This window comes from Bos taurus, chromosome X (genome assembly GCF_002263795.3).
Source record: "Bos taurus isolate L1 Dominette 01449 registration number 42190680 breed Hereford chromosome X, ARS-UCD2.0, whole genome shotgun sequence".
In the NCBI taxonomy this organism is placed as follows: Eukaryota; Metazoa; Chordata; class Mammalia; order Artiodactyla; family Bovidae; genus Bos; species Bos taurus.
The window spans coordinates 91,449,893-91,465,823 of record NC_037357.1 but is presented as its reverse complement, the minus strand read 5'-3'; the positions used below and the strand labels follow the sequence as shown (position 1 = coordinate 91,465,823).

General features: G+C 38.0%; 1 protein-coding gene across 9 annotated transcripts in view; it reads left to right on the top strand.

The window, feature by feature from the left end:
- PHF8 (PHD finger protein 8) overlaps positions 1–15,931 on the top strand; it is a 97,938-nt gene that overhangs the window by 35,162 nt on the left and 46,845 nt on the right. For all 9 annotated transcript variants that reach the window (XM_005228232.5, XM_002700122.7, XM_010822016.4 and 6 more), the window contains 7 exons: positions 780–921; positions 1,647–1,833; positions 4,227–4,389; positions 11,103–11,190; positions 11,549–11,655; positions 12,854–12,945; positions 15,272–15,361. In XM_005228232.5, coding sequence (XP_005228289.1) covers positions 780–921; positions 1,647–1,833; positions 4,227–4,389; positions 11,103–11,190; positions 11,549–11,655; positions 12,854–12,945; positions 15,272–15,361 — 869 coding nt within the window. The remainder of the gene's footprint in view (positions 1–779; positions 922–1,646; positions 1,834–4,226; positions 4,390–11,102; positions 11,191–11,548; positions 11,656–12,853; positions 12,946–15,271; positions 15,362–15,931) is intronic.

Genomic DNA, 15,931 nt, shown 5'->3' with positions numbered 1-15,931 from the left:
GTTGCCTTCTCTGCCTTTTCCTCCCACTGCTGCTAAATCACTTCAGTCATGTACGACTCTGTGTGACCCCATAGACGTCAGCCCACCAGGCTCCCCCATCCCTGGGATTCTCCAGGCAAGAGTACTGGAGTGGGGTGCCATTGCCTTCTCTACCTTTTCCTTCTAATAGACCACAAACTCCAGGCTGAGCCCCATCTTTTACCTGGGGAATTCCAAAGATTGTTATGACCTCTTTGTACTCTGTTGAAATGAGAAAGCCTTTGACTTTTGCCCTCATATGCTAGTTGTATTCTGGACATGAGTTTTAGGGGAGAGGAAGAGAAGTGAGGAAGCAGGACCCAGGCAGATGGATTGTACTGTGAGACTGTGTGTCAGGCATTTCTGTTGCCCTAGCATGTCTGGACCTGGCACATAGGTCTAAGGAGAGTGTGAGGAATACCTACCCCCACTTCCCATATGTGTCCGACTCTGCGACCCATGGACTGTAGCCTGCCAGGCTCCTCCGTCCATGGGATTTTCCAGGCAAGAATACTAGAGTAGGTTGCCATTTCCTTCTCCAGGGGATCTTTCCGACGCAGGGATTGAACCCGGGTCTTCTGCATTGCAGGCAGACTCTCTGCCATCTGAGCCACCAGGGAATAATTCCCCCACTTCCCATATATGTGTAGACAAATACATTGAGAGAAGTTTTCAGTGTAAGGTCACTCTAGGGACTGATTAGGGGATGAGTGTTCCCTGGTCCCTGAGGCCACTTGGTACAGAGCCTGTCTCTATTCCAGGTTCTGACAAAGAGATTGATGTGATTGATGTGGCCCGCCAGGCCGACTGCAAGATGAAGCTTGGTGATTTTGTGAAATATTATTATAGCGGGAAGAGGGAGAAAGTCCTCAATGTTATTAGTTTGGAATTCTCTGATACCAGGTAAGAGGGGCAGGGGTAAGTAAAAAGCTTCACAGAGTACCCAGGACTTGTATATACTGAGTATGTATTAGTGTTCCTCTCCCTTCCTTCGGGTGGTTTCTTCCTTTGGCATGGGGAGCTGGTTTATACTTTCTAGGGTAGTTGCTCACATTATAACAACCAAATCATGTTTCTCCTTTACAGTTTCTAGCATTGGATAGATTATTCAGTGGCTGTTTTAATTAATTTTTGTCTCTTTTAAGATCCAGGACAGCTTCCTTAGACCTTTTTTTCTGGTATGTAGATTGTGGCATGGTCACTGTTTAACTCCCAGGATAGCGCCACTGTCCCAGATAAACACTTCTTTACCTGAAACTGAGCTCTGACAGGTTTCTCTACTTGATCTTCATAAAGAAGACACTATGACATAGGGACAATACAATACTATTAAACACCACATGCCAAGTGAGTGGGCCTGGGTGTGGAGATTCTGAGCATTCAGTGGAGGAAATGATCACCTGTGACTGGGGATGGCTGTGGAGCTGGGACTTGGAACTTCCATAGCTGAGTAGAAAGAGAATGCTGACTTGTCTTACAAAAATAAGTGTACTATGTGCTCTTGGGGATTCTGTGGAGAGAACTTCTTTGTCTTCCCTGGTTCTCACTAGGATGGGGGGCATTTTATACTGGCTTCAACCTTCAATTCCCAATCAGCTGACATCTGCTCTCCACCCCTTCCTTGATAGGCTTTCTAACCTTGTGGAGACACCCAAGATTGTTCGGAAGCTCTCATGGGTGGAGAACTTGTGGCCAGAGGAGTGTATCTTTGAGAGGCCCAACGTGCAGAAGTACTGCCTCATGAGCGTGCGGGATAGCTATACAGACTTTCACATTGACTTTGGTGGCACCTCGGTCTGGTACCATGTGCTCAAGGTAAGGATGGGTATGGTTTCTGAAGACAGCCAGGCCTTGGGCCTCCCTGTTTGTTTCAAGTGGTAGCATAAAACAGGCTGCTAAGGCCTACCTGCATCCCAGATTCTATTTGGGTAACATTTACACATAACTACTCTTATCAAGGTTGGGTATTGAGTGGATATGCAGTATAAGTTGTCTCTGCTTCATAGTTTTGATGATTAACTTTTTTAAAAATAACAACAGATGTCTAAGGTTTTCTTTGTTATCTTAATTGAACCAATCTGTACTCCTACCTCTAGGTATGGAAATGTCCGTATTTACTGCAGAAATTTCTGGTAACATGAGACACTCAACCTCCTCCCAAGTTTATTATAATTTTTGTTACTATGACATTCATCGGTTTTAAGTTTATAGTTTAATGAATTTTGACAATTGTATAAATAGTTGCATGACTGCCACCACTGAAGATAGAGCATGTATGAAGTGTTTGGTTTTTTAAAAAAGTTTTATTTATTTATTTTTGGCTGCACTGGGTCTTCATTGTTGCACATAGGCTTTCTCTAGTTGCAGCAAGTGGGGGCTACTCTCCAGCTGTGGCGCATGGGCTTCTCATTGCACTGGCTTCTCTTGTTGCAGAACATGGGCTGTAGGGCACATGGGCTTCAGTAGTTGTGTCATACAGGCTCAGTAGTTGTGGCTCGCAGGCTCTAGAATGCAGTTCTGTAGTTGTGGCATATAGGCTTAGCTGCCCCAAGACATATGGAATCTTCCCGCATCAGCGATCAAACCTGTGTCCCCTGCATTGATAGGCAGATTCTTAACCACTGGACCATCAGGGAAGTCTGAGATGGTTTTTTTAAATGTCAGCCTTACTATAGTTTCCCTTTTCATGGTTGTTACAGTTTTGTAATTAGCATATTGATTGTCAATGACTAAAGGATTTTTGAGGTCTGGTAAACAAATTTCTTAAATAACTTATTGTTTTCTACCACTGTTCATGTTATTTAGTTTTCTTATCAGAAATGCCAAGAAAAGAGCAGAAACTTGGATATGGCTCTTGTACAAATGATCTCAAATCCTGAACTAGTTGTTTATCATGAAGAAATTGGAGTGTGTAAATTAAAGTGCTATTATGCAAATGTTATATTTAACTGTTTATTTTATTTTTTGACTTTTTATTTTGGAGTATAGGCCATTAACAATGTTGTGATAGTTTCAGGTGGACAGCAAATTGACTCAGCCATAAATATACATGTATCCATTCTCCCCCAAACTCCCCTCTGATTGAGGCTGCCATATAACATTGAGCAGAATTCCCTGTACTATACACTAGGACCTTGTTGGTTATCCGTTTTAAATATAGCAGGAGATCCCAAACTCCCTATCTCTTCCCCTATTAACGTTTTAATTTTTAAATAGTTTCATTTTTACAGAAAAATTGCTAATAGGAAGATTTCCTGTGTGCCCTTCACTCAAATTCCTATGTTACTATTTTATTATATTCTCTTTCTCTGAAGCAAACATAATAAAATAATCTTACATATATATTTTTTCTGAAACACTCAAAAGTATTTTCAGACATGATATCCCTTTATCTTATAATAATTCAGTGTGTATTTCTTAAAAACAAGGGTATTTTCTTATATCATCACAATATAGTTATCAGAATCAAAATTAATATTGATATAGTACTATTATCTAATCTACAGATCTGATTCAAATTTCTCCAGTTGTACAGTAGATATTTTCTAGTGTTGCTTTTCTACACTGAAATGTATTGTCATGAAATATTGGTTAAACTAATCAAGCTATGGGTTGGGGAGATTTTTGTGCTAGTGGGTTTTTCTTTCTTTTCTGCCAAACTACTTATGTGGTGATTATCCAGGCAAAGCATAATTAAGAAATAAAGTGTTCTTCCAACAGATAATCACCCAACATATAATCTTCCAGAAGTCCTTGGGCGATTACTGAACTTTTAAACTTTTATTAGCTGTGATTACAGGTGTGAGAAGAAACACTCTCTGCAAATGGCATTTAAAGGCAAATTCAATTTTCTTCTCATTAGTAATGTGGCCTTAAATTCTCCTGGGGCTGGTAGTATTGATCTGCTCATCTGTAGAGGACACTTTCATTTGGTATTGCAGGAGCCTTTGGTGTACATTTGTCTTAAGTTGACAATTTTGTTTGAAATGCCCTTTCCCGATTGTTTTTGTTAACCTTATAGAAGCTTAAAAGTACAAAGTGAAAAGGAACTTTTTAAGTTTTCCATATTTGTATATAAATGATCGTTGGACAGAAAGAATTCTAGCATACTACATGGTCCTGGAACATGAGAGAATATTCTTTTGGAGACTCCTGGAAGTCTTTACTGGAAACCCTTGATGTCTTTGGCCCTTCCATCTTTGTTTCAGGGTGAGAAGATCTTCTACCTGATCCGTCCAACAAATGCCAACCTGACTCTCTTTGAGTGCTGGAGCAGTTCCTCTAACCAGAATGAGATGTTCTTTGGGGACCAGGTGGACAAGTGCTACAAGTGTTCTGTGAAGCAAGGACAGACACTTTTCATTCCTACAGGTCTTCCCTGGGCCCCTCTGGGAGGGTTTGAGGAAGGTGGGAAGAAGAAGGGAACTTGTGGCACCAGAACCAACCCCTTCCCATAATGTTTTGACCTGAATGTGAGATACCCCTCTCGTATCAGTTAAAGACTCAGAATTGCACATCAGGAAAATTCAAGTGGTGACCAAAGTGGTGACCAGTGTGGTTGTTTGGGGAGGTCCAGAAGGAAGTTGATAGGCTTCTTTTGCACTGAACTGATGTCAACTTGGTGGACAGTTAGAAAACAGGACTCTCAGCCCCATGACTCTAGAGATAGTGACTGGAGAGACTGGCATTGTAAGCTGTAAGTCAGAATGACCTGGGTAGGGATAGGTTTTTTTTTTTTTCTGAAACAATAAGTGCCTAGGCTTTACCCCTAGAATTATGAATTCATAGGTCTGAAGTTTGGTCTGAGTGTGGCTATTTTGGGGGAAAAAACCTAGTTGTCTCAATTTGGGGAAAGTTGACATCTTTAGTATGTTGCATCTTCCATGAACACAGCATGTCTTTCCATTTATTTAGATTTTTCTTGAGTATCTAATTTCTTAATTCCTTGATTTCAGAATTAGTGTTAAATTTTCTCAAAATGTTCAGTATCATTCTCTATTGCAGCCACACGGACCTAGAGCTTTCCCTTTTGGGAAAGATTTTAATTAACATTCATTTTCCTTAAACTTTATTAGGCTATTCAAGTTATTTTATACTGGGTGAGTTGCAATAGTTTGTGCTTTTGGAGCAATTGACCCATCTTATCTAAGTTGTCAAATTTATATGTGAAGAGTTATTCATAGTATTTCTTATTATTCTTTTGATATCTTCTAAGTCTCTAGTGTACCCTCTTTTCATTCTTGATGTTAGTAATCTGTGAATTTCAATTTTGTTGAACGTTTAAAAGAATCATCTGTTGTTTCATTGTGATTTTCAATGTAGTCTTTCTGTTTTCAATTCCATTGATTTCTTCTTTTATCTTTTTTCCTTCTTTCTGCTTACTTTGGGTTTATTTTGCTCTCCTTTTTTTCAGTCTTGAGACAATAACTTAGATTATTGACTTAAGATTTTTCTTCACTTTTAATGTATTTAGTGCTATAAATTTCCCCCTCAGAACTGATTTAGGTATGTCACATATTTTGATATGTTGTAGTTTTCATTTTGTTAAATGTGCTTTTTTAAAAGAAATTTATTTATTCATTTGGCTGTGCTGGGTCTTAGTTGTGGCATGTGGGAATCTAGTTCCCTGACTGGGGATCAGCCCAGGTCCCCAGCAATGGGAGTGCAGAGTCTTAGCCACTGGACCACCAGGAAAGTCCCCTAAATGTGCTTTTTAAAAAGTTGAGATATAATGCACATACCATTAAAATTACCATATTGTTAAAGGATACAGTTCAGGTTTTCATCAAGTTGTACAAACATCAGCACTAATACCAGAAAGTTTTCATCACTTTAAAAAAAAAGAAACCTTGTACCTATTAGCAGTCACTCCTCATTCCTTCTCCTTCGCCAGCCCGTATCAGCCACTTTTGTACTTTTCTTTGTATATGAATTTTCCTTTTCTGAATAGTTCATGTAAATAGAATCATGCAGTATGTGGTCTTTTATGTCTGGATTCTGTCATGCAGCATATCAAGGTTCATCCATGTTATAGCATTTATCAATACTTCATTCTTTAAATGGCTGAAAAGTACTCCATTTGTAAGGATACACCACATTTTGTTTATCCATTCATCATTTTATAGACATCTGGGTTTTTTTCACCTTTTGCCTATTAAGAATAGTACTGTTACGAACATTCATGTACAAGTTATTGTGTTAACAGATATTATATTTTCAGTTCTCTTGGGTATATCTACTTAGGAAAGGGATTGCTGAGTCATATGGTAACTCTGTGTTTAACTTCTTAAGGAATTGCCAAACTATTTTCTAAAGCAGGTGCATTTTACTTTTCCACCAGTGATTTATGAGGGTCTCAGTTTTTCCACATCCTTCCTGACACTTGTTTTTGTTTATCTTTATGATTATAACCATTCTGGTGGTGTGAAGTAGTAGCTCACTGAGATTTTTATTTTGTGTTTCTTTAATGGCTACTGATCTTAAACATTTTTTCATGTGCTTATTGGATGTTTATATATCTTTTTTAAAAGAAATATCTATTCAAAACTTTTGCCCATTCTTTAGGTAATTTATCTTTCTATTGTTGACTTGTAAGAATTCTTTATGTATTTTGGATTAGACTTTTATTGGATGTATGATTTGCAAATACTTTTGCTTATTCTTGGGATTGTCTTTTCACTTTCTTGCAATTGGTCTGTGAGGCACAAAAATCCAGTTTATCTATTTTTTTTCTTTGCTTGTGCTTGGTATTATATCTAAGATACCATTGCCTAATTCAGAGTCATGAAGAGTAACACCTGTGTTTTCTTCTTAGTTCTTACGTTTATGCCTTTCATCCATTTCATTTTAATTTTTGTGTATGATGTGAGATATGGGTCCAATTTCATTCCTTTGCATGTGGATGTCCAGATGTCCTGGAACCATTTGAAAAGACCATTCTTTCCCCATTGAATTGTCTTGACACCTTTGTCAAAAATCAATTGACTGTAGACCATATGTTGGTTTGTTTCTGAACTTTGAATTCTATTCCGTTGATCTATATGTCTGTCTTTATGACAGTATCACACTGTCTCAGTTACTGTACATTTGTAGTAAGTTTGAAATTGAAAAGTATCAGCCTTCCAACTTTTTTTTCACCTTTAATTTCCATATAAATTTTTTAGCTTCAGATTTTATATAGTTTTTTTTAGTGTTGGCTCTAGTTTTATATGTGTGAATATATATGTGTACACATGTATACACATATGCATATGTACATGTATAGATAAATATGTACATGTGTTTACATGTGTAAATATGTCCATATCTATATATGTATATACATACATACATATATGAATCTTACCACAGTCTACTGGTATTGACGTTTTAATTGACATTTTACCAGTTTGAGCAAAGGGTTCAAACCTTACCTCTTTTCACATCTCTTTACCCTTTATAATGTATTTGCCTTAAATATTTCCTCTGCATACATTAGATCCACATCACATCGTGTTTTAATTTTTGTTTCAACTGTCAAACGTAATTTCAATACCCATATAGCAGGGAAGTCTGTTGTTTTTACCTGTATTTTTACTCTTCCATTGTTCTTCCTTCTTGGTGTTCCAGGATTCCTTCTCTTATTTCCCCTCTGTTTAGAGTTTCAGGGTAGGCCTGCTGCCAATAGATTCTCTTAGTTTTCCTTCATCTGTAAATGCCTTGATTTCCCTTTCACTCCTGAAAGATATTTTTGCTGGATGTAGAATTTTGGGTTGATAGTTATTTTCTTTCAGTACTTTAATGTTGTGCTGTTTCCTTCTAGATTCTATACAAAAACATTTTGACTATCCTTCAAATTATTTTTTCTCCTGTATGTGTTATTTCTTGCTACTTTCAATATTTTTTCTTTTTTATTTAGTTTCTCAGCAATTTGACAATAATATGTGGATTTCTTTGGGTTTATACTGTTATATGTTCACTGAGCTTCTTGAATGTGTAGGTTTATGTCTTTTGCCATATTAGTGAAGTTTTTAGATATTATTTCTTCAAATACTTTTTCAGCCCCACACTCTTTAACTTTTCTTCTGGGTCTTTGATGATACGAATATAACACATTTTGCTGTAGTCTCACAGGTTTCTGAGACTTTTTTTCTGTCCTATTGCATGGTTCTTTATTTTTTGGTCTTTTAAAAAAATTTTACTGACATATAGTTGATTTACAGTGTTTCAGGTATACAGCAAAATGATTCAGTTTTACATATATATATCTTTTTTAGATTATTTTCCTTTATAGGTTATTATAAGATATTGAATATAGTTCCCTGTGCTATACATATACAGTAGGTTCCTTGTTAGGTTCCTGAGTTTATTTTTCACTCAGTCTGTTTCCTTTCTCTTGTTCATGTTGGGTGCTTTCTGTTGCCCTCTTAAAATTCTCTGATTCTTTTCTTCATTGTCTCCATTCTTCTGTTGAATCCATTGTTTCATTATATATTTCAGATGAAGTAATTTTTTAGTTCTATAATTTTCATTTGTTTATTTATGGCTTCTCTCTCTACTTCTTTTGCTTGTTTCCAGCATGTTTGTAATTGTTAGTTGAAGCATTTTTATGATGATTCCTTTAAAATTCATGTCATATAATTCTAACATCTTTGTCTAACATTATATTGTATAATTCTGGACTTTTCTGTTACTCAGATCTATTTGTTTATTCTTATATTGATTTGATTACATTGGTTTTATAAAATGTTTAAGGCAAGTCACACACACCCACCCCCATACCCATCTGCTTTCCTCTTTTATAGTATTCTATTCCCAGGCATTTATTTACCCATCTTTAAATTCTTTGCTGAGTTTTACATGGTTGTTTTTTTTTTTTTTAACACTGGACACTTGGTAACTGGTAAATTGAACTTGTCTACCAGAGATTTGAGTTGGATTCATTTGTTTCTTGGTAGATACTCCCACAACTGGGGGCAATCTGCTTAGTTCTACAAGCATTTCATGTTTACTATCTGCCCCAACATTGTGCTAGGTGCTAGAGATTAAACATGTATAGGCCATTTCAGTATAATGTTCTAATAGACACAATAGAGGTATTCACCAGAAGTTTGGGGAGCACAGAGAAGAACACTTAGTCTGGCCAGAAGTTTGTGACAATCTTCTCAGAAGAGTGACACCTGAAGGGTAAGTGGCTACTGATAAAGGAAATAAAGGTATAAAAGACCTCTCAGATTAGGGAAAGGCATAAGCAAAGCAAAGATGTGTGAAGCAGTTTATGAATACTAGAGCCTAAAGACCAAAGGCTGGGAGCAGATGAAGCTGAAAAGATTGGCAGGCTGAACTTACTTCAGAGGCAACTGGGGACTATTAAAGATTTATTTGTTTAATTTCTCATGAAATATTTTAGATGAAGCAAAAGATATAAAGAATAATATAGTGAACATTTATGTGTTTATAACTTAACTAAAAATATAATATATTACAAACATATTTGAAGCCTTCTGTATATCTCTCCTCAATTTCCCATTCTGCCCTCTCAGAGCTAGCCATTGTCCTAAAGTTGATGATATCATTCTCCTGCATTTTTATCCCTTTATTACATAGGTAATGCCTTACTAAGCAACTAAGCACTGTATAGTATTGTTTTACATGTTTTTTTGGGGGGAGGGGTGTGGTCTTAACCTCCAGTCACTACAGAAGTCTCTGGTTTACATGTTTTTGTTATATAAATAGAATCATATTACATGTATTTTTCTCTGAACATTATAATTGTGAGATCCTGTTGATACGTGTCGCTATTGCTCATTCATTTTACTTGCTTTCTATTATTCCACTCTACAGCAATTTATGTATTCTCCCGTGTATATACATTTCATTTAAGAGTTTCAAGCAAGAGATGATATGGGCAGATTTGTATTTTGGATATATTACTTAGGATTGGGATTTGGAAGATAGACTTCAGAGATCAAGATTATTGTGGAGCAGTAGTTTACAAACACTTTGGACTCTAGCTGTCCTTATACCCTTAAATATTATTGAGGATCCCAAAGAACTTTTATTTATGTGGTTTATATATATTAATATTTACCAAATTATAAATTAAAACTGATAATTTAAAAATATTCATTGAGAGAAAACAAGAATAAACCCATTATATGTTAGCATAAGTAACCATTTTTATGAAAAATAACTATTTTAAAACTAAACATTTAGTTAAAAGGTTGACCTTTACATTTCTTCAAATCTTTTTAATGTTTGGGTTAATAGAAAACTTAAGGCCCTCAAATCTGCCTCTGCATGTTATGATATCATGTCCTATACCCTTTGAAAAACTCCACTGTATACCTATGAGAGAATGAGAGTTAAAAAGACAAATAACATCTTGGTATTATTATGAACATAGTTTTGACCTTGCATATGCTCTGAAAGAGGCTCTAGGAGCCCCAGGATTCCCTGTATCACCCCTTAAAGAACCATTGGTGTTAGAGGAGACAGTTTGGAGGCTGTTATAAGTAGCATAAGTAAGAAATAATGAGGGCTCTGAACCAAATCATTAGTAGGATGGATGGATGAAGAGGAGATGAATATGAAAGAGATTTAAGAAGGAAAATCAGGAGGTCCTAGAAAGCAGTATAGGGTCAAGGGCAAGGAAAATAATTTAGTTTCAGCTAGGTACATTCTTCACAACCTGTGAAGTGGATATTTAGCTAGAAAATGGCAGGATTTGAACCCATGTCTAACACAAAAGCTCTTTGTTTCACTTAGGGCAGAGTTTGAAGAGTTACGTAATCATAGCAAGTAGATGATGCCTTTCTTAGTGATAAGAGAGAAGATAGGTGAGGCACCAAAGAGATTTTGAAGTACAGACAGAGGGGGGGATGTAGAAGGAGTTTATTAACCCCATAGGTTGGTCCAGTACAGGGTTATAATGATGGCAGACTTGGCCAGGATGAGTGTTGGGAATATGGAGGAACCTAGAATATTCTGAGTTACTGCCAGACTGGATGCTCTAAGGTATTGTGTTTGAGCTGAGTGGGCAGTGGAGATGTCCAAAGAAAGAAAGGCCCGCTGCCAGCTATGATTTTTGCCTTGTTACACTGCAGGATGGATTCATGCTGTGCTGACCCCCGTGGACTGCCTTGCCTTTGGAGGGAATTTCTTACACAGCCTTAATATTGAAATGCAGCTCAAGTGAGTCCTGAAGCTCTGGTGATCCCAAGTTGGCCATTTCCATCTGCTGGAGTCCTTGAGTTCTCCCCTATAGTGAGGAGTACAGCATAGAAGGAGGCGAGATGATCATAAAGGAATGGATATTGGTTCCTGATGATGTTCAGTGGAGGATGAATACCTCTTCCTCACTTAGCCGTTATGTGACTATCAAGTCACATAATGTTTGAGCTCAAATTTCGTAACCCATAAAATAAAGTCTTAAAGGATAGTTGTGAGGATTAGAGATAATGGATACAAAGCATCCAGAACAATACCTGATATATAGTAGGTGCCCAGTAAACAGTATCCTCATCATTGTTATTGTAACTACTTCCTCCAGAGCCTATGAGATTGAGAAACGGTTGAGCACAGCAGACCTCTTCAAGTTCCCCAACTTTGAGACCATCTGTTGGTATGTGGGAAAGCACATCCTGGACATCTTTCGAGGTATGGAGCCCTTTGCCAACTGTCCTTTTTGCCCTGTTCTCATAACCAACACCTCAATCAAGATACAGTACTATTCCATCACCACAAAAATCTCTGTAGTGCTACCCCTTTATAATCTCACCCACTCTCTCCCGTTAAACTATCCATAACTTTAGGAAACCACTGATTTGTTTTTCATCTCTCTAATTTTGTCATTTCAAGAATGTTATAAAAATGGAACCAAATGTTGTGATCTTTTGAAATTGGCTTTTTTACTAAGTATAATGTAGGGTAAGGCATGGATTTTAAATATCATTTAATAAAAGGAGCTGAGAAAATTGGATCACAGTAAAATTATTCCTATTCTTAAAATAAGAAACTCAATCTGAATAGTGTTAGAGTTCTCTAGATATCCCTCCCCAGGGGACAAGACCCAGTCCTATGCTGACCTCATTGGTTTGGTCTTGGGTATCAGCCCAAGTGGAAGCCAACCTACTGGGTTTCTTCTTTCCTGGTTTGCTCTGAAATAGAGTGGCTCCCTTACTCAGACCTGAGATTTCCCAAGTGACTTGGCCAGGAAGAGTTACAAAGAACCTCAGAGGCCAATGAGTATAGTCTCTTATGCAATACCTCAAGCCCTTATTCTGCCACCTAGATAAGCCGTCATGTAAGTGTTCATTCAGGGGCTAGATGACTAACTGCTTATTATCTGTTCTGAACATCTTAGTTCAGTAGAAAATTCTTTATTGAGCCTAAATTTGGATGTTTGTTATAATCTCCTCCTGGAGTAACTCAGAACAAGGCGTTAATGGCTCTTCAGATCTGTGTAAGTGGCAATTGTGGTCCTCTTGAGTGTTCATATTTGGAAACCCAAGAGGCAGAGTAGTGTAGAAGGAAGACTGGTGTCAGATTCTGACAGACGTGGTTTCAGTCTTGGCTTTGTCACTTACCAGGTATGGCCTTTGTATTCTTTGCCTCTCTGGGCCTTACTTTCTGAACTATAAAATGAAGATGATATCTGGCTTACAGGGTTGGGTATAGGGTTCAATCAGATAGTAGATGTCAAGGTACTCATAAAATGAACACCATTATAAGAACTGAGATCTAGAGTTGTGCTCAGAACCTTGAACATTTTCTCTGGTTGTCTGAAAAAATTAAAAAGTCCTTCACTTCCCTGCATGGTTTCTTTGACACTCTACCTTCCTCGTTCCCCCTGTAGGTTTGCGAGAAAACAGGAGACACCCTGCCTCCTACCTGGTCCATGGTGGTAAAGCTCTGAACTTGGCCTTTAGAGCCTGGACAAAGAAAGAAGTAAATATACTTATTTCTCTATCTACTTTAGAGGTCTACTGTCAGTAGGGACTGGCTTTGGGAAGATCTTCTGGGGAGGTAGAAGATACCAGGGAGGTTTGTGGGCTCCTGGCATTAGAGTGGAGGACAGAAGAGTATTAAGAAAGAAAAACTTCACCTGTAATTTTAACACTCACACAGGGAATTAACATGCGGGTATATTTTGTTTTGTTTTTTTGTAATATGCATTTTTAAAACATGATTTCTATCACCCTGTACATATAATTTTGTATCTGAATTGATTGGTTTATCTTAATTTTTCTGTGTTACCAAGTTCTCCAGAAACATTGATAGTTACATGATATTCTTTTGCTGGGATGTACCATCCTTACCTAACCACTTGTTTATTGTTGCTTCCTTTTTATTTATTTATTTGGGGAATAGTTCTAGAAAATCATGCAGTAAATATCTATTTGCATTAGTCTTTGTCCTTCATTTCTTGATTGTTTCTTCAGGATAGATTCCTAGAAGAGCAATTGCTAAATCAAAGTATATGAAAAATTTAAGACTCTTGATGCATGCTGCCAAAATGGCTTTTTAGGAATATACCAATATCCATCTATCCAACTGAATACTAAACAGCGATAAAAGAGATTAAGGAAGCTGTCTATGTACTGATTTGGGAAGACTTCTAGAATTTATCATGTAAAGGTGTCTAACTGTGTGTATAGTGTGCTGCCTTATGTGTAAAGGCGGGGAGGGGATAAGAACTATATTTGTATGTGCTTGTATTTGCCTGAGGACACAATCTGGAGGGATTCAGAAGAAAGTAATAAAAGTGGTTACCTGTTGGGGTGGGCTAGAGGGGCTGATGGCAGGGACAAAGTTTTTTCAGTATATATCTTTTTATATTGTTTGATTTTTGAGCTATGTGAATGGATTACCTATTCAAAATGTTGGATTTATTAAAAAAAACAATTTTAAGAAATGCAAAAAAGGAAATATCAATATATTCTTTTATACTTCTGATATTCTTATAGATTCCTTCCCCTGCATACAGTAGCATGAGGAGACTCTTCAGCCACCGAAGGCTTGATTTGCTCAATTTCCCCTTTTCCTGTTGACAGCCTTCCCCTCAAATATTCTTGGACTTCATGTTTGGGGCCTTCTCTTGCTCCCTGGACTCACCTGCACCTGGGCTTTAGCCTTTGATTGTTTTGCCACATCCCTCAGGTGTGGCTGCCTTGGGTTTCATTTCTGACTGTGCATACCACCAGCCCCTTGTCTGAAGTGAACTTCTGATTGACTCTGCCTCAGGAACACCTTTAAGGGAGGGAGGTGGGTAGGTCCTAAGCACTCGTGTCCTGGGCCAGGATGGCCTCAAGGACCAAAGAATGGCCCCAGACAGTGTGACCAGAGGGAGCTGGAAGAGAGGAGGACATATAACTGAGGAGCCCGCACTCATGGAAGAAAACTTCTGTGAAGTGCAAATGGTTTCCATGAGAAGCACTTGCTCCTTCACCTTTCCAGAGCCCCTGGGCAGGGAGGAGAGAGCTGTCAGGGTTATCCAGTTGGGTCACATGGGTTCTCAGCCCCCATTGCTGCCCAGCCAACCAAAATAAATTCCAGATGATTAAAAGAGTTAAACCATGGGAAGCAAGGAAGAAGTGCTGAGGAATTTTTATCAGTACTCTCTGGATACAGAATTCAAGTCAAAACTGGTGGAAGAAATCACAGAGGAAAAGCTTGAGAGGTCTGTCTGCATAAAGATGTAAATAAAATTGTTAATGAATTAAAAAAGAGATAACCAACAGGTCCCTCCCTGGGTTGCTGTTGGGCTAGCTGTGGGCCTGCCTATAGCTGCTCAGCACTGAGTTCTGTGCTCACAAGTGAAGAGGCTGGGTTCTTCCTGAGGTTCTTGACTTTCTGAGGGGTGTGGTTCAAGCTCACAACTAAGTTCCTCACACCTCTTGACACTGTTTTGCAAATATTTCCTCCCAGTCAGTGGTTTGCCTTAACAGTGTTTTTTTAATAAGTCTAATTTATCAGTTTTTCTTTTATGATTCATACTTTTTATGTCCTAAGAAATCTTTGCCTAACCTAAAGTCACAAAGATTTTCTCCTCTGTTTCCTTCGAAAAGGTTTATAGTTTTAGTTATGGCATTTAGTTCTATAATCCATTTTGAGTCTGTGTATGTCTGATGCAAAATATAGAATGAAGGTATTGTCTTGCATGTGGATATCTGATCAGTCTAAGTACCCTTTCTCCATTGAATTGCCTTGGTAACTGTTGAAAATCAGTTGTTTCTTATGTGTGGATCTATTTCTCATGCCTTTTGTTTGACAGGCTCTGCCAGACCACGAGGATGAAATCCCAGAGACAGTGCGGACTGTTCAGCTCATTAAAGATCTGGCTAGGGAGATCCGCCTGGTGGAAGTAAGAAGCATGGGAACAGGGGAGGCATTGGAAAAGGGCTTAAGACTCAAGTGGCAGGTAGCTCAGCTACTCAGGCTTTTGTAGCTGGCGTGGGAGCTCAGGGGAAGGATTGAGAAGACCCCACCAAGGACCCTATTCATTCATTTAAATAATTATTCTGTGCCTCAAGTATGCCACATGTTGGGTTAAGTGCTTAGGACACATAAATAACTACAGTGCCTGCCCACAAAGAACTCACAATCTAGTAGAGTACCCTGGGCAAAGTTAACCTGTCTGAGCCTGTTCCTCATCCCTAAAGCGGCTATAGCTAATAACTACTGAGGGATTGTTAAGAGGATTGAATAAGGTAATATAGATTGAGCACAAAGTATAAGACTGGGCAGATAGTGGGTGCTCAATAAATTCTGATGGTGGGTCATGTGATTGTGGGTGGTGGAGGTCATAGTAGTAGTTGTTGTTATTAATATTTTGACTCAGTCTCTGCATTCTACAAAATGACAGTTCTCCTGGGTTGAAGATGATTACAAAGCCATGTTTCAACAGGTGGCATATACCACGAGGCAGTGAGGT